We start from the raw sequence: 20,298 nt of genomic DNA on the forward strand, positions 1-20,298 counted from the left end.
GGTGGGTGAGCGGGTGAGTGGGTGGGTGAGTGGTGAGTGAGTGGGTGTGTGGGATGGTGAGATGGTGAGTGGGTGAGTAGGTGGGTGAGTGAGTGGGTGGGTGAGTGAGTGGGTGGGTGACTGAGTGGGTGGGTGAGTGAGTGGGTGGGTGACTGAGTGGGTGGGTGAGTGAGTGGGTGGGTGACTGAGTGGGTGGGTGAGTGAGTGGTGAGTGATGAGTGGGTGAGTGGGTGAGTGAGTGAGTGGGTGAGTGAGTGGGTGAGTGAGTGAGCGAGCGAGCGATTAGCTGAGCTAGTGAGTGAGTGGGTGAGTGAGTGAGCAAGTGGCTGAGCGAGCGAGCGAGTGAGCGAGTGGCTGAGCGAGCGAGCAAGTGAGCGGAGTGGCAGAGTGAGTGAGTGGCTGAGCGAGTGGGTGAGCGAGTGAGTGAGTGGCTGAGTGAGTGGCTGAGCGAGTGAGCGAGCGAGTGGCTGAGCGAGTGAGTGGGTGAGCGAGCGAGTGATTGGCTGAGTGAGTGGGTGAGTGAGTGGGTGAGTGAGTGAGTAGCGCAGGAACGTGGAGTGAAGCTGGTGAGTGAGTGAGTGGGTGAGTGAGTGGGTGAGTGGGTGAGTGAGTGGGTGAGTGAGTGAGTAGCGCAGGAACGTGGAGTGAAGCTGGTGAGTGAGTGAGTGGGTGAGTGAGTGAGTGAGTTGGTGAGTGAATGAGTGGCTGAGTGAGTGAGTGGCTGAGTGGGTGAGTGAGTGGGTGAGTGGGTGGGTGAGTGAGTGGCTGAGTGGGTGGGTGAGTGGGTGAGTGGTTGAGTGGGTGGGTGAGTGAGTGGCTGAGTGGGTGAGTGAGTGGCTGAGTGGGTGGGTGAGTGACTGAGTGGGTGAGTGAGTGTGTGGGTGAGTGAGTGACTGAGTGAGTGTCTGAGTGGGTGAGTGGGTGAGTGAGTGTGTGAGTGAGTGAGTGACTGAGTGAATGAGTGAGTCCGTGAGTGAGTGAGTGGGTGAGTGAGTGAGTGGGTGAGTGAGTGAGTAGCTGAGTGGCTGATTGGGTGAGTGGGTGAGTGAGTGAGTGGGTGAGTGAGTGTCTGAATGGGTGAGTGAGTGAGTGAGTGTGTGAGTGAGTGAGTGAGTGAGTGACTGAGTGACTGAGTGACTGAGTGAGTGCGTGAGTGGGTGAGTGGGTGGGTGGGTGAGCGGGTGAGTGGGTGGGTGAGTGGTGAGTGAGTGGGTGTGTGGGATGGTGAGATGGTGATTGGGTGAGTAGGTGGGTGAGTGAGTGGGTGGGTGAGTGAGTGGGTGGGTGAGTGAGTGACTGAGTGACTGAGTGAGTGGGTGAGTGGGTGGGTGGGTGAGCGGGTGAGTGGGTGGGTGAGTGGTGAGTGAGTGGGTGTGTGGGATGGTGAGATGGTGAGTGGGTGAGTAGGTGGGTGAGTGAGTAGCACAGGAACGTGGAGTGAAGCTGGTGAGTGAGTGAGTGGGTGAGTGAGTGGGTGAGTGAGTGGGTGAGTGAGTAGCGCAGGAACGTGGAGTGAAGCTGCTCCTTGCTGAGCAGCGTCAACCAGAGACGACGCACCGGCAGCGCCCATCGGTGGTGGGACCTGGAGCCAACAGCATCATCATGATTAGCAGCAGCACCCATCACCACCATCACCATCATTACTACCACCACCATCACCACCACCACCCCCACCATCACCATCACCACCATCACCACCACCGCCACCACCGCCCCCACCGCCACCGCCCCCACCACCGCCCCCACCACCGCCACCACCACCCCCACCACCACCCCCACCACCCCCACCACCACCCCCACCACCATCACCACCACCACCACCACCCCCATCACCACCACCATCACCACCAGCACCATCACCACCACCATCAGCACCACCACCATCAGCACCACCACCACCACCATCACCACCACCACCACCATCACCACCACCATCACCATCACCACCACCAGCACCATCATCACCACTATCATCACCACCACCACCACCATCACCACCACCCCCACCACCACCCCCACCACCCCCACCACCACCCCCACCACCCCCACCACCACCCCCACCACCCCCACCACCATCATCACCACCATCACCACCATCATCATCACCACCACCACCACCAACATCATCACCACCATCACCACCATCATCATCACCACCACCACCACCACCATCACCACCACCATCACCCGAACCATCACCATCACCCCCACCATCACCATCACCACCACCATCACCACCACCACCACCACCACCATCACCACCATCACCACCACCACCATCACCACCACTATAACCACCCCCATCATCACCATCACCACCATCACCATCACCACCACCACCATCACCACCACCACCACCATCACCACCATCACCACCATCACCACCATCACCACCATCACCACCATCACCACCACCACCTTGAATGTGGCTCTCTCTCTAACGAGTCTCTGTGACAGCGTCTTGTGGGGGAGCTCACGGCAGCTCTGCAGCTCCTCGTTCCAGTTGCGCGTCTGCAGCGGCAGCAACAACAACAACATTGTCAACAACAACATCAACATCGTCAACAACAACATCATCATCGTCAACAACAACAACATCATCATCGTCAACAACAACGACAACAACAACAACATCGTCAACAACAACAACATCGTCAACAACAACATCAACAACAACAACATTATGTGAGCGCCTGAGTGGCTGAATGGGTGAGTGAGTGGCTGAGTGAGTGGCTGAGTGAGTGGCTGAGTGAGTGTGTGAGTGTGTGAGTGAGTGAGTGAGTGGGTGAGTGAGTGAGTGGCTGAGTGAGTGAGTGGCTGAGTGGGTGAGTGAGTGGGTGAGTGGGTGAGTGAGTGAGTGGCTGAGTGGGTGGGTGAGTGGGTGAGTGGGTGGGTGAGTGAGTGGCTGAGTGGGTGAGTGAGTGGCTGAGTGGGTGGGTGAGTGACTGAGTGGGTGAGTGAGTGAGTGTGTGGGTGAGTGAGTGACTGAGTGAGTGTCTGAGTGGGTGAGTGAGTGAGTAGCTGAGTGGCTGATTGGGTGAGTGGGTGAGTGAGTGGGTGAGTGAGTGAGTGTCTGAGTGGGTGAGTGAGTGAGTGTGTGAGTGAGTGAGTGACTGAGTGACTGAGTGAGAGGGTGAGTGGGTGAGTGAGTGTCTGAGTGGGTGAGTGAGTGAGTGTGTGAGTGAGTGACTGAGTGACTGAGTGAGTGGGTGAGTGGGTGGGTGGGTGAGCGGGTGAGTGGGTGGGTGAGTGGTGAGTGAGTGGGTGTGTGGGATGGTGAGATGGTGAGTGGGTGAGTAGGTGGGTGAGTGAGTGGGTGGGTGAGTGAGTGGGTGGGTGACTGAGTGGGTGGGTGAGTGAGTGGGTGGGTGACTGAGTGGGTGGGTGAGTGAGTGGGTGGGTGACTGAGTGGGTGGGTGAGTGAGTGGTGAGTGATGAGTGGGTGAGTGGGTGAGTGAGTGAGTGGGTGAGTGAGTGGGTGAGTGAGTGAGCGAGCGAGCGATTAGCTGAGCTAGTGAGTGAGTGGGTGAGTGAGTGAGCAAGTGGCTGAGCGAGCGAGCGAGTGAGCGAGTGGCTGAGCGAGCGAGCAAGTGAGCGGAGTGGCAGAGTGAGTGAGTGGCTGAGCGAGTGGGTGAGCGAGTGAGTGAGTGGCTGAGTGAGTGGCTGAGCGAGTGAGCGAGCGAGTGGCTGAGCGAGTGAGTGGGTGAGCGAGCGAGTGATTGGCTGAGTGAGTGGGTGAGTGAGTGGGTGAGTGAGTGAGTAGCGCAGGAACGTGGAGTGAAGCTGGTGAGTGAGTGAGTGGGTGAGTGAGTGGGTGAGTGGGTGAGTGAGTGGGTGAGTGAGTGAGTAGCGCAGGAACGTGGAGTGAAGCTGGTGAGTGAGTGAGTGGGTGAGTGAGTGAGTGAGTGAGTGAGTTGGTGAGTGAATGAGTGGCTGAGTGAGTGAGTGGCTGAGTGGGTGAGTGAGTGGGTGAGTGGGTGGGTGAGTGAGTGGCTGAGTGGGTGGGTGAGTGGGTGAGTGAGTGAGCAAGTGGCTGAGCGAGCGAGCGAGTGAGCGAGTGGCTGAGCGAGCGAGCGAGTGGCTGAGCGAGCGAGCGAGCGAGTGGCTGAGCGCGTGGGTGAGCGAGTGAGTGAGTGGCTGAGTGAGTGAGTGGGTGAGTGAGCGAGCGAGTGGCTGAGCGAGTGAGTGGGTGAGCGAGCGAGTGATTGGCTGAGTGAGTGGGTGAGTGAGTGGGTGAGTGAGTGGGTGAGTGAGCAAGTGAGTGAGCGAGCAGGTGGCTGAGCGAGTGAGTGGGTGAGCGAGCGAGCGAGTGATTGGCTTAGTGAGTGGGTGAGTGGGTGAGTGAGTGGGTGAGTGAGCAAGTGAGTGAGCGAGCGAGTGGGTGAGCGAGTGAGCTCAACTCATGCTGTCGCCGCCTGCAAGTGAATGAGTAGCGCAGGAACGTGGAGTGAAGCTGGTGAGTGAGTGGGTGAGCGAGTGAGTGAGTGGGTGAGTGAGTGAGTAGCGCAGGAACGTGGAGTGCAGCTGGTGAGTGAGTGAGTGGGTGAGTGAGTGGGTGAGTGAGTAAGTGAGTAGCGCAGGAACGTGGAGTGAAGCTGGTGAGTGAGTGAGTGGGTGAGTGAGTGGGTGAGTGGGTGAGTGAGTGGGTGAGTGAGTGAGTGAGTGGGTGAGTGGGTGAGTGAGTGAGTAGCGCAGGAACGTGGAGTGAAGCTGGTGAGTGAGTGAGTGGGTGAGTGAGTGGGTGAGTGAGTGGGTGAGTGAGTGAGTAGCGCAGGAATGTGGAGTGAAGCTGGTGAGTGAGTGAGTGGGTGAGTGAGTGAGTGGTGAGTGAGTGGGTGAGTGGGTGAGTGAGTGAGTGGGTGAGTGGGTGAGTGAGTGAGTGAGTAGCACAGGAACGTGGAGTGAAGCTGGTGAGTGAGTGAGTGGGTGAGTGAGTGGGTGAGTGAGTGGGTGAGTGAGTAGCGCAGGAACGTGGAGTGAAGCTGCTCCTTGCTGAGCAGCGTCAACCAGAGACGACGCACCGGCAGCGCCCATCGGTGGTGGGACCTGGAGCCAACAGCATCATCATGATTAGCAGCAGCACCCATCACCACCATCACCATCATTACTACCACCACCATCACCACCACCACCCCCACCATCACCATCACCATCACCGCCACCACCGCCCCCACCGCCACCGCCCCCACCACCGCCCCCACCACCGCCACCACCGCCCCCACCACCGCCACCACCACCCCCACCACCACCCCCACCACCCCCACCACCACCCCCACCACCATCACCACCACCACCACCACCCCCATCACCACCACCATCACCACCAGCACCATCACCACCACCATCAGCACCACCACCACCATCACCACCACCATCACCATCACCACCACCACCAGCACCATCATCACCACTATCATCACCACCACCACCACCATCACCACCACCCCCACCACCACCCCCACCACCCCCACCACCACCCCCACCACCCCCACCACCACCCCCACCACCCCCACCACCATCATCACCACCATCACCACCATCATCATCACCACCACCACCACCAACATCATCACCACCATCACCACCATCATCATCACCACCACCACCACCACCACCATCACCACCACCATCACCCGAACCATCACCATCACCCCCACCATCACCATCACCACCACCATCACCACCACCACCACCACCACCATCACCACCACTATAACCACCCCCATCATCACCATCACCACCATCACCATCACCACCACCACCATCACCACCACCACCACCACCATCACCACCATCACCACCATCACCACCCTCACCACCATCACCACCACCACCTTGAATGTGGCTCTCTCTCTAACGAGTCTCTGTGACAGCGTCTTGTGGGGGAGCTCACGGCAGCTCTGCAGCTCCTCGTTCCAGTTGCGCGTCTGCAGCGGCAGCAACAACAACAACATTGTCAACAACAACATCAACATCGTCAACAACAACATCATCATCGTCAACAACAACAACATCATCATCGTCAACAACAACGACAACAACAACAACATCGTCAACAACAACAACATCGTCAACAACAACATCAACAACAACAACATTATGTGAGCGCCTGAGTGGCTGAATGGGTGAGTGAGTGGCTGAGTGAGTGGCTGAGTGAGTGGCTGAGTGAGTGTGTGAGTGGGTGAGTGAGTGAGTGAGTGGGTGAGTGAGTGAGTGGCTGAGTGAGTGAGTGGCTGAGTGGCTGAGTGAGTGGGTGAGTGGGTGAGTGAGTGAGTGGCTGAGTGGGTGGGTGAGTGGGTGAGTGGGTGGGTGAGTGAGTGGCTGAGTGGGTGAGTGAGTGGCTGAGTGGGTGGGTGAGTGACTGAGTGGGTGAGTGAGTGAGTGTGTGGGTGAGTGAGTGACTGAGTGAGTGTCTGAGTGGGTGAGTGAGTGAGTAGCTGAGTAGCTGAGTGGCTGATTGGGTGAGTGGGTGAGTGAGTGGGTGAGTGAGTGTCTGAGTGGGTGAGTGAGTGAGTGTGTGAGTGAGTGAGTGACTGAGTGACTGAGTGAGAGGGTGAGTGGGTGAGTGAGTGTCTGAGTGGGTGAGTGAGTGAGTGTGTGAGTGAGTGACTGAGTGACTGAGTGAGTGGGTGAGTGGGTGGGTGGGTGAGCGGGTGAGTGGGTGGGTGAGTGGTGAGTGAGTGGGTGTGTGGGATGGTGAGATGGTGAGTGGGTGAGTAGGTGGGTGAGTGAGTGGGTGGGTGAGTGAGTGGGTGGGTGACTGAGTGGGTGGGTGAGTGAGTGGGTGGGTGACTGAGTGGGTGGGTGAGTGAGTGGTGAGTGATGAGTGGGTGAGTGGGTGAGTGAGTGAGTGGGTGAGTGAGTGGGTGAGTGAGTGAGCGAGCGAGCGATTAGCTGAGCTAGTGAGTGAGTGGGTGAGTGAGTGAGCAAGTGGCTGAGCGAGCGAGCGAGTGAGCGAGTGGCTGAGCGAGCGAGCAAGTGAGCGGAGTGGCAGAGTGAGTGAGTGGCTGAGCGAGTGGGTGAGCGAGTGAGTGAGTGGCTGAGTGAGTGGCTGAGCGAGTGAGCGAGCGAGTGGCTGAGCGAGTGAGTGGGTGAGCGAGCGAGTGATTGGCTGAGTGAGTGGGTGAGTGAGTGGGTGAGTGAGTGAGTAGCGCAGGAACGTGGAGTGAAGCTGGTGAGTGAGTGAGTGGGTGAGTGAGTGGGTGAGTGGGTGAGTGAGTGGGTGAGTGAGTGAGTAGCGCAGGAACGTGGAGTGAAGCTGGTGAGTGAGTGAGTGGGTGAGTGAGTGAGTGAGTTGGTGAGTGAATGAGTGGCTGAGTGAGTGAGTGGCTGAGTGGGTGAGTGAGTGGGTGAGTGGGTGGGTGAGTGAGTGGCTGAGTGGGTGGGTGAGTGGGTGAGTGGTTGAGTGGGTGGGTGAGTGAGTGGCTGAATGGGTGAGTGAGTGGCTGAGTGGGTGGGTGAGTGACTGAGTGGGTGAGTGAGTGTGTGGGTGAGTGAGTGACTGAGTGAGTGTCTGAGTGGGTGAGTGGGTGAGTGAGTGTGTGAGTGAGTGAGTGACTGAGTGAATGAGTGAGTCCGTGAGTGAGTGAGTGAGTGGGTGAGTGAGTGAGTGGGTGAGTGAGTGAGTAGCTGAGTGGCTGATTGGGTGAGTGGGTGAGTGAGTGAGTGGGTGAGTGAGTGTCTGAATGGGTGAGTGAGTGAGTGAGTGTGTGAGTGAGTGAGTGAGTGACTGAGTGACTGAGTGAGTGCGTGAGTGGGTGAGTGGGTGGGTGGGTGAGCGGGTGAGTGGGTGGGTGAGTGGTGAGTGAGTGGGTGTGTGGGATGGTGAGATGGTGATTGGGTGAGTAGGTGGGTGAGTGAGTGGGTGGGTGAGTGAGTGGGTGGGTGAGTGGGTGGGTGACTGAGTGGGTGGGTGAGTGGGTGAGTGAGCGAGCGAGCGATTGGCTGAGGTAGTGAGTGAGTGGGTGAGTGAGTGAGCAAGTGGCTGAGCGAGCGAGCGAGTGAGCGAGTGGCTGAGCGAGCGAGCAAGTGAGCGAGTGGCAGAGTGAGTGAGTGGCTGAGTGGGTGGGTGAGTGGGTGAGTGGGTGGGTGAGTGAGTGGCTGAGTGGGTGAGTGAGTGGCTGAGTGGGTGGGTGAGTGACTGAGTGGGTGAGTGAGTGAGTGTGTGTGTGAGTGAGTGACTGAGTGACTGAGTGAGTGTCTGAGTGGGTGAGTGAGTGTGTGAGTGAGTGAGTGACTGAGTGAATGAGTGAGTCCGTGAGTGAGTGAGTGGGTGAGTCAGTGAGTGGCTGAGTGAGTGAGTGGCTGAGTGGGTGAGTGAGTGGGTGTGTGAGTGAGTGAGTGACTGAGTGAGTGCGTGAGTGGGTGAGTGGGTGGGTGGGTGAGCGGGTGAGTGGGTGGGTGAGTGGGTGAGTGGGTGGGTGAGTGAGTGTGTGAGTGAGTGAGTGACTGAGTGAATGAGTGAGTCCGTGAGTGAGTGAGTGGGTGAGTCAGTGAGTGGCTGAGTGAGTGAGTGGCTGAGTGGGTGAGTGAGTGGGTGAGTGGGTGGGTGAGTGAGTGAGTGGCTGAGTGGGTGGGTGAGTGGGTGAGTGGGTGGGTGAGTGAGTGGCTGAGTGGGTGAGTGAGTGGCTGAGTGGGTGGGTGAGTGACTGAGTGGGTGAGTGAGTGGGTGAGTGAGCAAGTGAGTGAGCGAGCGAGTGGCTGAGCGAGTGAGTGGGTGAGCGAGCGAGCGAGTGGATGAGTATGCGGGTGAGTGGGTGAGTGAGTGAGCTCACCTCGTGCTGTGGCCGCCTGCGAGTGAATGAGTAGCGCAGGAACGTGGAGTGAAGCTGGTGAGTGAGTGGGTGAGCGAGTGAGTGAGTGAGTAACGCAGGAACGTGGAGTGCAGCTGGTGAGTGAGTAAGTGGGTGAGTGAGTGAGTGGGTGAGTGAGTGAGTAGCGCAGGAACGTGGAGTGAAGCTGGTGAGTGAGTGAGTAGGTGAGTGAGTGAGTGGGTGAGTGAGTGAGTGAGTGGGTGAGTGAGTGAGTAGCGCAGGAACGTGGAGTGAAGCTGGTGAGTGAGTGAGTGAGTGGGTGAGTGAGTGAGTGGGTGAGTGAGTGGCTGAGTGAGTGAGTGGGTCCGTGAGTGAGTGGGTGAGTGAGTGGGTGAGTGAGTGGGTGAGTGAGTAGCGCAGGAACGTGGAGTGAAGCTGGTGAGTGAGTGGGTGAGTGAGTGAGTGGGTGAGTGAGTGGCTGAGTGAGTGAGTGGGTGAGTGATTGAGTGGGTGAGTGGGTGAGTGAGTGCATGGGTGAGTGAGTGAGTGGCTGAGTGAGTGAGTGGCTGAGTGGGTGAGTGAGTGGCTGAGTGAGTGGGTGAGTGGGTGAGTGGGTGAGTGAGTGAGTGGCTGAGTGATTGAGTGGCTGAGTGGGTGAGTGAGTGAGTGGGTGAGTGGGTGGGTGAGTGGCTGAGTGGGTGGGTGAGTGGGTGAGTGAGTGGCTGAGTGGGTGAGTGAGTGGCTGAGTGGGTGAGTTAATGAGTGGCGGAGTGGGTGAGTGAATGAGTGGCTGAGTGAGTGAGTGAATGAGTGAGTTAGTGAGCGAGCTAGCGAGAGAGTGAGTGAGTGGATGGGTGAGTGAGTGAGTGAGCGAGTGAGTGAGTGAGCGAGTGAGTGAGCGAGCGGCTGAGCGAGTGAGTGGGTGAGCGAGCGAGTGATTGGCTGAGTGAGTGAGTAAGTGGCTGAGCGAGCGAGCGAGTGAGCGAGTGGCTGAGCGAGCGAGTGAGCGAGTGGCTGAGTGAGTGAGTGGCTCAGCGAGTGGGTGAGCGAGTGAGTGAGTGGCTGAGTGAGTGAGTGGGTGAGTGAGCGAGTGAGCGAGCGAGCGGCTGAGCGAGTGAGTGGGTGAGCGAGCGAGTGATTGGCTGAGTGAGTGAGTGGGTGAGTGAGTGAGTGGGTGAGTGAGCAAGTGAGTGAGCGAGCGATTGGCTGAGCGAGTGAGTGGGTGAGCGAGCGAGCGAGTGATTGGCTGAGTGAGTGGGTGAGTGAGTGGGTGAGTGAGTGGGTGAGTGAGCAAGTGAGTGAGCGAGCGAGTGGCTGAGCGAGTGAGTGGGTGAGCGAGCGAGTGGATGAGTATGCGGGTGAGTGGGTGAGTGAGTGAGCTCACCTCGTGCTGTGGCCGCCTGCGAGTGAATGAGTAGCGCAGGAACGTGGAGTGAAGCTGGTGAGTGAGTGGGTGAGCGAGTGGGTGAGCGAGTGAGTGAGTGGGTGAGTGAGTGAGTAGCGCAGGAACTTGGAGTGAAGCTGGTGAGTAAGTGGGTGAGTGAGTGAGTGGGTGAGTGAGTGAGTAGCGCAGGAACGTGGAGTGAAGCTGGTGAGTGAGTGAGTGGGTGAGTGAGTGGGTGAGTGAGCAAGTGAGTGAGCGAGCGAGTGGCTGAGCGAGTGAGTGGGTGAGCGAGCGAGCGAGTGATTGGCTGAGTGAGTGGGTGAGTGAGTGGGTGAGTGAGTGAGTGGGTGAGTGAGCAAGTGAGTGAGCGAGCGAGTGGCTGAGCGAGTGAGTGGGTGAGCGAGCGAGCGAGGGAGTGGATGAGTATGCGGGTGAGTGGGTGAGTGAGTGAGCTCACCTCGTGCTGTGGCCACCTGCGAGTGAATGAGTAGCGCAGGAACGTGGAGTGAAGCTGGTGAGTGGGTGAGCGAGTGAGTGAGTGGGTGAGTGAGTGAGTAGCGCAGGAACGTGGAGTGCAGCTGGTGAGTGAGTAAGTGGGTGAGTGAGTGAGTGGGTGAGTGAGTGAGTGAGTAGCGCAGGAACGTGGAGTGAAGCTGGTGAGTGAGTGGGTGAGTGAGTGGGTGAGTGAGTGAGTGGGTGAGTGAGTGGCTGAGTGAGTGAGTGGGTGAGTGATTGAGTGGGTGAGTGGGTGAGTGAGTGGGTGAGTGAGTGAGTAGCGCAGGAACGTGGAGTGAAGCTGGTGAGTGAGTGGGTGAGCGAGTGAGTGTGGGTGAGTGAGTGAGTAGCGCAGGAACGTGGAGTGCAGCTGGTAAGTGAGTCAGTGGGTGAGTGAGTGAGTGGGTGAGTGAGTAGCGCAGGAACGTGGAGTGAAGCTGGTGAGTGAGTGAGTGGGTGAGTGGGTGAGTGAGTGGGTGAGTGGGTGAGTGAGTGAGTGAGTGGGTGAGTGGGTGAGTGAGTGAGTGGGTGAGTGGGTGAGTGAGTGCGTAGCGCAGGAACGTGGAGTGAAGCTGGTGAGTGAGTGGGTGGGTGAGTGAGTGAGTGAGTGGGTGAGTGAGTGGGTGAGTGATTGAGTGGGTGAGTGAGTGGGTGAGTGAGTGGGTGAGTGAGTGGGTGAGTGAGTGGCTGAGTGAGTGAGTGGCTGAGTGGGTGAGTGAGTGGCTGAGTGAGTGGGTGAGTGAGTGGGTGAGTGAGTGGGTGAGTGGGTGAGTGAGTGAGTGAGTGGCTGAGTGGGTGAGTGAGTGAGTGGGTGAGTGGGTGGGTGAGTGAGTGGCTGAGTGGGTGGATGAGTGGGTGAGTGGGTGGGTGAGTGAGTGAGTGGCTGAGTGGGTGAGTGAGTGGCTGAGTGGGTGAGTTAATGAGTGGCTGAGTGGGTGAGTGAATGAGTGGCTGAGTGAGTGAGTGAATGAGTGAGTGAGTGAGTGAGCGAGCTAGCGAGAGAGTGAGTGAGTGGCTGGGTGAGTGAGTGAGTGAGCGAGTGAGTGAGTGAGTGAGCGAGTGAGTGAGTGAGCGAGTGAGTGAGCGAGTGATTGGCTGAGCGAGTGAGTGAGTGGGTGAGTGAGCAAGTGGCTGAGCGAGCGAGCGAGTGAGCGAGTGGCTGAGCGAGCGAGTGAGCGAGTGGCTGAGTGAGTGAGTGGCTGAGCGAGTGGGTGAGCGAGTGAGTGAGTGGCTGAGTGAGTGAGTGGCTGAGTGAGTGAGTGGGTGAGCGAGCGAGTGATTGGCTGAGTGAGTGAGTGGGTGAGTGAGTGAGTGAGTGGGTGAGTGAGTGGGTGAGTGAGCAAGTGAGTGAGCGAGCAAGTGGCTGAGCGAGTGAGTGGGTGAGCGAGCGAGCGAGTGATTGGCTGAGTGAGTGGGTGAGTGAGTGGGTGAGTGAGTGGGTGAGTGAGCAAGTGAGTGAGCGAGCGAGTGGCTGAGCGAGTGAGTGGGTGAGCGAGCGAGCGAGTGGATGAGTATGCGGGTGAGTGGGTGAGTGAGTGAGCTCACCTCGTGCTGTGGCCGCCTGCGAGTGAATGAGTAGCGCAGGAACGTGGAGTGAAGCTGGTGAGTGAGTGGGTGAGCGAGTGAGTGAGTGAGTAGCGCAGGAACGTGGAGTGCAGCTGGTGAGTGAGTCAGTGGGTGAGTGAGTGAGTGAGTGGGTGAGTGAGTGAGTGAGTAGCGCAGGAACGTGGAGTGAAGCTGGTGAGTGAGTGGGTGAGTGAGTGGGTGAGTGATTGAGTGGGTGAGTGAGTGGGTGAGTGAGTGAGTGGGTGAGTGAGTGGCTGAGTGAGCGAGTGGCTGAGTGGGTGAGTGAGTGGCTGAGTGAGTGGGTGAGTGAGTGGGTGAGTGAGTGGGTGAGTGGGTGAGTGAGTGAGTGAGTGGCTGAGTGAGTGAGTGGCTGAGTGGGTGAGTGAGTGAGTGGGTGAGTGGGTGGGTGAGTGAGTGGCTGAGTGGGTGGATGAGTGGGTGAGTGGGGTGGGTGAGTGAGTGAGTGGCTGAGTGGGTGAGTGAGTGGCTGAGTGGGTGAGTTAATGAGTGGCTGAGTGGGTGAGTGAATGAGTGGCTGAGTGAGTGAGTGAGTGAATGAGTGAGTGAGTGAGTGAGCGAGCTAGCGAGAGAGTGAGTGAGTGGCTGGGTGAGTGAGTGAGTGAGTGAGCGAGTGAGTGAGTGAGCGAGTGAGTGAGTGAGCGAGTGAGTGAGCGAGTGATTGGCTGAGCGAGTGAGTGAGTGGGTGAGTGAGCAAGTGGCTGAGCGAGCGAGCGAGTGAGCGAGTGGCTGAGCGAGCGAGTGAGCGAGTGGCTGAGTGAGTGAGTGGCTGAGCGAGTGGGTGAGCGAGTGAGTGAGTGGCTGAGTGAGTGAGTGGCTGAGTGAGTGAGTGGGTGAGCGAGCGAGTGATTGGCTGAGTGAGTGAGTGGGTGAGTGAGTGAGTGGGTGAGTGAGTGGGTGAGTGAGCAAGTGAGTGAGCGAGCAAGTGGCTGAGCGAGTGAGTGGGTGAGCGAGCGAGCGAGTGATTGGCTGAGTGAGTGGGTGAGTGAGTGGGTGAGTGAGTGAGTGGGTGAGTGAGCAAGTGAGTGAGCGAGCGAGTGGCTGAGCGAGTGAGTGGGTGAGCGAGCGAGCGAGTGGATGAGTATGCGGGTGAGTGGGTGAGTGAGTGAGCTCACCTCGTGCTGTGGCCGCCTGCGAGTGAATGAGTAGCGCAGGAACGTGGAGTGAAGCTGGTGAGTGAGTGGGTGAGCGAGTGAGTGAGTGAGTAGCGCAGGAACGTGGAGTGCAGCTGGTGAGTGAGTGAGTGGGTGAGTGAGTGAGTGAGTGGGTGAGTGAGTGAGTGAGTGGGTGAGTGGGTGAGTGAGTGAGTGGGTGAGTGAGTGAGTGCATAGCGCAGGAACGTGGAGTGAAGCTGGTGAGTGAGTGGGTGGGTGAGTGAGTGAGTGGGTGAGTGAGTGGGTGAGTGAGTGGGTGAGTGAGTGGGTGAGTGAGTGGGTGAGTTTGTGGGTGAGTGAGTGGCTGAGTGAGTGAGTGGCTGAGTGGGTGAGTGAGTGGCTGAGTGAGTGGGTGAGTGAGTGGGTGAGTGAGTGGGTGAGTGGGTGAGTGAGTGAGTGGCTGAGTGAGTGGCTGAGTGGGTGAGTGAGTGAGTGGGTGAGTGGGTGGGTGAGTGAGTGGCTGAGTGGGTGGATGAGTGGGTGAGTGGGTGGGTGAGTGAGTGGCTGAGTGGGTGAGTGAGTGAGTGAGTAGCGCAGGAACGTGGAGTGAAGCTGGTGAGTGAGTGAGTAGGTGAGTGGGTGAGTGAGTGAGTGGGTGAGTGAGTGAGTAGCGCAGGAACGTGGAGTGAAGCTGGTGAGTGAGTGGGTGGGTGAGTGAGTGAGTGAGTGGGTGAGTGAGTGGGTGAGTGAGTGGCTGAGTGAGTGGGTGAGTGAGTGGGTGAGTGAGTGGGTGAGTGGGTGAGTGAGTGAGTGGCTGAGTGAGTGGCTGAGTGGGTGAGTGAGTGGGTGAGTGGGTGGGTGAGTGAGTGGCTGAGTGGGTGGATGAGTGGGTGAGTGGGTGGGTGAGTGAGTGAGTGGCTGAGTGGGTGAGTTAATGAGTGGGTGAGTGAGTGAGTGAATGAGTGAGTGAGCGAGCTAGCGAGAGAGTGAGTGAGTGGCTGGGTGAGTGAGTGAGTGAGCGAGTGAGTGAGCGAGTGAGTGAGTGAGCGAGTGAGTGAGTGGCTGAGTGAGTGAGTGGGTGAGCGAGCGAGTGATTGGCTGAGTGAGTGAGTGGGTGAGTGAGTGGGTGAGTGGGTGAGTGAGCAAGTGAGTGAGCGAGCAAGTGGCTGAGCGAGTGAGTGGGTGAGCGAGCGAGCGAGTGATTGGCTGAGTGAGTGGGTGAGTGAGTGGGTGAGTGAGTGGGTGAGCGAGCGAGCGAGTGGATGAGTATGCGGGTGAGTGGGTGAGTGAGTGAGCTCACCTCGTGCTGTGACCGCCTGCGAGTGAATGAGTAGCGCAGGAACGTGGAGTGAAGCTGGTGAGTGAGTGGGTGAGCGAGTGAGTGAGTGAGTAACGCAGGAACGTGGAGTGCAGCTGGTGAGTGAGTAAGTGGGTGAGTGAGTGAGTGGGTGAGTGAGTGAGTAGCGCAGGAACGTGGAGTGAAGCTGGTGAGTGAGTGAGTGGGTGAGTGAGTGGGTGAGTGAGTGAGTGAGTGGGTGAGTGAGTGAGTGAGTGAGTGGTGAGTGAGTGAGTGAGTAGCGCAGGAACGTGGAGTGAAGCTGGTGAGTGAGTGAGTAGGTGAGTGGGTGAGTGAGTGAGTGGGTGAGTGAGTGAGTAGCGCAGGAACGTGGAGTGAAGCTGGTGAGTGAGTGAGTGGGTGAGTGAGTGAGTGGGTGAGTGAGTGGCTGAGTGAGTGGGTCCGTGAGTGAGTGGGTGAGGGACTGGGTGAGTGAGTGAGTAGCGCAGGAACGTGGAGTGAAGCTGCTCCTTGTTGAGCAGCGTCAACCAGAGACGACGCACCGGCAGCGCCCATCGGTGGTGGGACCTGGAGCCAACAGCATCATCATGATTAGCAGCAGCACCATCACCACCATCACCACCATCACCACCACCATCATTACCATCATTACCATCACCACCACCACCACCACCCCCACCATCACCATCACCGCCCCCACCGCCACCACCACCGCCACCACCGCCACCACCACCACCGCCACCACCGCCCCCACCACCGCCACCACCACCCCCACCACCATCACCACCATCTCTCTGCTTGTGTGTCTGTCTGTGTGTCTCCGTGTCTGTGTTTTGTCTCTCTCTCAAATTTTATTCTACCTGATGACGGTTGCTTGTGTTGCAATCGCAACGTCGTACTCTATTATTTAATTTATTTTCTTTCTACGTGACTTTACAGAAAGAACCAGAGAGTAATTCCTGCAGTCACCAAAGCTTCAAATCAAGTTATAACCACAAACACCACAACCGCACATATAACCACAACCTACTCAACCACAATTATAACCACAACCAAAAACACCAAAGGCACCACAACCAGAGCAACCACAATTACAACCAACACTACAACCACCTATACAACCAAAACTAAAGCCAAGATTATAACCGCAACCACAACAACAACCACCATAACTAAACAACAAAAACATTGATGCAGATACTACACAACCACTGCATAAAGGGTCTTTATCCCTCTGTGGGTGGGTGAGTGGGTGGGTGAATGACTGAGTGTGAAATGGACTCGAACCTGCACCTCTGCATTGCAAGTGCAGTGAGCTGACGCCCCCCGCGTGTGGAGGGTAAAGTTGTGGGTACACCCACCTCGCTCCAACGGGTTTGGACCAGCGTGGAAGAGTAGACCAAATACTCCACATCGCGGCCTCTAGTGGAGGCCATTTCTGCCACGACAACAAATCCGTCCCTCCAGATACAAAAGAACTAAATGTAACTCATCCCATCAGCCACAATCTGGCAGTGCCTCTCATCATCAGCATCAGCAGCAGGCCGCGCTCTGCTTGGAGCAGCGCCGTGAACTCAGCAGGCGCCCAGAGCGTAACGGCTGTGAGCCAGGCGCCTCCTCTGCCTCCCCTCTCCACCACCGCCACTGCTGATGTGTCCACACCGTGCAAGGTTCTCACCTTGTTCGGGCTGAGTCGATGTAGAGGAGGACCAGCCAGCGAGCCGCCGCTTCAGCAGCGACGGTGGCCGCGAGCGGGAATCCAAAACAGCCGCTCGCCACCCACAATGCACAGCGCTGCCTCCACTCGCCCCGGCCTCGGCGGGGGGAGGGGCGGGGGAGAGGGGGCGGGGCGAGGGGGCGGGGGTGGGCATGGGGGGGGGCGGGGCGAGGGGCTCAGGGCTCCACGTCTCGGTGGGCGTGGTCACCTGGTACCGCCCCCTCGTCTCGAGCCACGCGCTTCCCCCTGGCAGTTGGTCCGTGAGAGAGGCGGGGAGAAACTCTGGCGAAGGTGAGGAGTGGATCTTCGCTGTGGGTGGGTGGTGCGGTGGTGTGAGTCTGTGTGTGTGGTGTGAGTCTGTGTTTGTGCGAGTCCGTGTGTGTTTGTATCCGTGTGTGAGTCTGTGTGTGTGTGGTTAACGCGCTGTCAACACCAGTGACGATTATATGAACCGGTCCTGGGCCTCCCCTAGGTCGACTCAGCCTCAAATGAGTACCTGGTGTGGTGTGTAAATATCGCCACTCGGAGACAAAGGCGCGGTGTTGGCCACCCACGCCCTCGTGTGCTTTTCCGGCCTTCATAGGTGATGCTGGCTAACAGCACTTGCCCCAACAGTTTATTTCAGCTATAAGGAGGATATTTATATTTGTTGTTCGTGGTGGTGTTGATGGTGGTGGTGTTGATGGTGGTGTTGATGGTGGTGCTATTGGTGTTGTTGGTGGTGGTGCTGTTGGTGTTGTTGGTGGTGCTGGTGACGGTGTTGATGATGGTGATATTCTTGTTGGTGGTGGTACTGGTGTTGTTGGTGGTGATGTTGATGGTGTTAGTGGTGTTGGTGGTGGTGTCGGTGGTGGTTCCAACGAGCCATCCTGTGTTTAACCGAGCTGGATTGTGTGAGGAGCTCACAAATCCTTGAAGGATCTGGACACATTCCCACCAGTAAGCTCCTCCGGCAGGCAAGGCTGCGTTGGCTGGGTCTTGTAGCCCGCATACCCAAGCGGTTTCTTTTTGGCCGCATAAAGGGGGCTAAACGGCCACGACATGGGCTGTCGAAAATATGGACTGATGCTGTATGGGAGGATGTTGAGTTGAGTAGACTTGTGAAAGACTGGTACCAGCGGTGTAAATAGCATCATTCACGAGGAAGCTCGTGAAGGAGGCTACTGGACAGTTGGAGGCAGACTGCCTCCAACAACAACTGAGGGCAGAGGAGTGACGCTCACAACGAGTGGCGGATAAAATTCGGTAAGTTGGCACAGTTGTGCATACAGCTGGTGTATCTACCAAGCATCTCAGCCAACCTTTGGAACTTGGGTCTGTCTCGTGACGTCTTGTCAGCGAGCCTTCGACACTTCGTGTGGCCTGAAAGTGCACCTGGCCTGGCAAAGGCGCCGTGGTGACATCATCGCTACTAAGTGGCGAATGTCGGTTGTTGTTTTTGTGTTTCGTGTTGTGAGTGATTGGTGATGATGTGAGTCTGTGTTGATGATGTGGGTTCATGGTGTGAGTCCGCATTGTGACTTGACTCGTGTTGAGATGTGGGTGCCGTCACACCCCCTCGACTCTATGTGATCCTCGGCTTCGTCTCCTGCTTCGCACACAGAGACCTGGACTGCGCGAGAGACGCTGTTAGTTCTGTGCACCCTGCTCTGCAATTGGCCACCATGGAGGTACGTGTGGCTCTACGACTCGTGTGGTGAAGTATTAATGGATGTGTGCTCTCCAATCCGCGTGTGGCTATCTGTCACCTATCCATACACCTAAGTGTGCATCTGCTTGGCTGCCTGAGTGTGTGTGCATCTATCAGAGTATCTCCCCAAGATCCTCTCTGTGTACCTGCCTTTCTACGTTTTAATAATCTACTGTACTTTTATCTATCCACTACTGGATGAAGGCCTCCTTCCTTGAGACCCTGCTACCCCTCACGATCATGCGATGGAATAATCCACCAAGCACCGATTTTGTCGCTCCATCTTTCTAGCAGCCGTCCTCTCAGACGTGTTCCGATACTTGGCTGCACCTCCGTTATTGTTCTTGACCATCAGCCATCGTTGTTCCTCGTGGCCGTGGCATGTCCTGGCCCAGCCCTACTTCTCTTAACAGTTTGAAGGATGCCATTAACCTGCGTGTGTCCTTTAAATACACACGTGTCTCATTGTTAATCCAAGTGTGACATCTGACATTGGCCAAATATCCGAACGCTGAGAACTGACATCTCAGCAGGACCCTCCTGAATGTGGAGCCCAGGATCTCAGAGATCCTGGCTCAGTGCTCGCCGCTTGCACTATCCCCCACATCTTGCTAAAGCCTATGTGGTGGACCTTTGTCTTTGAGTGTGTGTAGATGAGCCAATCTGGAGAGGCGAGGAATGAGGGCGAATTTTGTACCACGTGGAGGGCGCTGTCCTCAGAGGGCACCGCCTCCATCTGCATCAAATCACCGCAAGGTAAGAACAGGAATGAGGGATGTCACAGAGGGCCATGGTGAATGGTGGAACATCACGATGGCCATGTTGCATGGTGGATGTCACAGTGGCCATGATTCATTGAAGATTTCATAGTGGCCATGATGCATGAGTGATATCCAGGTGGCCAAGTTGCATGGGGGACTTTGATTGATAACGGGACGCAGGAGCTCACTCAGCAGACTCCCTCGCGGCATCGCGGCGATGACTACAGCCTCAAGCTAAACAAGCGCAGAACCTGCAGATCGCTGTGACATGTAAAGATGAAACCGTGGGAGCGCAGCGTGCGTTGTGCGCATTTTCCAAGGAGTAGCCCTCGTTTACAGGAGAACATAACTACGTGGAATGCACGTACAGGAGAACATTCGTCCGTGTCACTCGACCACTTCGAGCATGCTGTTTAAGGAACTACCCTCCTCACGGTGTGTATTAATTTATAAAAATGTCAGGATAATTTTTCAACTGGTCTTGTGCACGAGTGGTTTAAGTCAAATCCATTGGTGCTAAACTAGTTTTGCGTTGCCAGACGTGACATGTTGCCTCCACCACGAGCAGCTTCCATTTGGGAAAGATGAGTGCACAGACACTCCTGGGCTTAAACACGTTTATGGCCAAGTAATGGCAGTGGTGCCTAAACGCGGAACAAAAACACAACATTAATTTATAATACCGGTCCCTCCTTCATAGCGGGGATAGCCTGGTGGGACAGTGGGTTTTTGGATTATTAGATCAGCTGGTCGTGAGTCTGAGCCTAGCTGGCAAGGTTATAGGGTCATTTGGTGGATCAGTATTTTGGCAGTAAGTTACCAGGTTAGAGTGTTTATTGGATCAGTAGGTCAGCTGGTGATCCGGTGGATAGGCTCGAAGTCAAATGGGTCGATTGATGGGTCAGAGTTTCACCAAGTCGGTGTATTGTATTGGCCTCGGTGTCTTATAGAGTCAGAGGGTGGGCAAGTCGGGTGTCGGGTTCATATATATTGTTGCGAAAGTATTTTATTGGGTCATAGGATGGGGTGGCGAATTATCGGTCTGTAAGTTATTTGGTCAGTGTGTCAGGATGATGCATGTTGGGTCATTTACTCGGTGGGGGTACCCGTGGGCTGGCGGTCGGGTGGGGGTCGTTCGTCGGGTTGGTGGTTTGGCCGTTCGGTGACCGCGACGTCATCCGGCCATCCGTGCAAGCGTGGGTGGAGCAGCCCGTCGGCGAGACGGCTCTTCTCCTGCTCGTACCTCTGTACCAGCCGCCTGCCGGAGTTGACTAGAGCCTCGGGCTCGCACTGTCATCTCCTCCTCGTAGCGCTCGCTCGAGCTGCGGAGAGACACCAGTGCTGGCTTCACAAGCGTGGTGGCACCAGCAGTACCCCGAACCGAGCAGAGCCTGGACTCGACACGCACTTGGGCCGACCGGACCAGGCCCCAACTTTAATAAACAAAACAAAACTAGCTTCGACCCTAACTGCACGATTGGTAATCACGCCACGCGATACGCACCTGATAAAAGCGCCGAGTT

At 57.0% G+C, this 20,298-nt stretch overlaps 1 protein-coding gene and 1 long non-coding RNA gene across 2 annotated transcripts; both read right to left on the bottom strand.

The window, feature by feature from the left end:
* Positions 1–4,395: 4,395 nt before the first annotated feature.
* On the bottom strand, positions 4,396–6,148 carry LOC133357868 (mucin-3B-like). Its single transcript, XM_061576012.1, has 2 exons — positions 5,835–6,148; positions 4,396–5,046 (listed from the first exon to the last, which is right to left on the bottom strand). The coding sequence occupies exons 1-2, from the start codon at positions 6,096–6,098 to the stop codon at positions 4,396–4,398; spliced, it is 915 nt and encodes a 304-aa protein (XP_061431996.1). The 5' UTR covers positions 6,099–6,148.
* An 8,829-nt stretch (positions 6,149–14,977) lies between these two features.
* On the bottom strand, positions 14,978–20,067 carry LOC133357807 (uncharacterized). Its single transcript, XR_009756995.1, has 3 exons — positions 19,869–20,067; positions 16,286–16,421; positions 14,978–15,174 (listed from the first exon to the last, which is right to left on the bottom strand). It is a non-coding gene; the product is annotated as an uncharacterized LOC133357807 (long non-coding RNA).
* Between the last annotated feature and the right edge of the window lie 231 nt (positions 20,068–20,298).

This window comes from Lethenteron reissneri, chromosome 60 (assembly GCF_015708825.2).
Source record: "Lethenteron reissneri isolate LAM-NWPU_2019-01 chromosome 60, ASM1570882v1, whole genome shotgun sequence".
NCBI classification, from domain to species: domain Eukaryota; kingdom Metazoa; phylum Chordata; class Hyperoartia; order Petromyzontiformes; family Petromyzontidae; genus Lethenteron; species Lethenteron reissneri.

Excerpts from the sequence above, each read along its gene's own strand:
- LOC133357868 (XM_061576012.1), bottom strand. The coding sequence starts at position 6,098 with ATGTTGTTGTTGTTGATGTTGTTGTTGACGATGTTGTTGTTGTTGACG. Across the intron at positions 5,047-5,834 it reads GAGAGAGAGCCACATTCAAG|GTCCCACCACCGATGGGCGC; the intron begins GTGGTGGTGGTG and ends TGTTGGCTCCAG.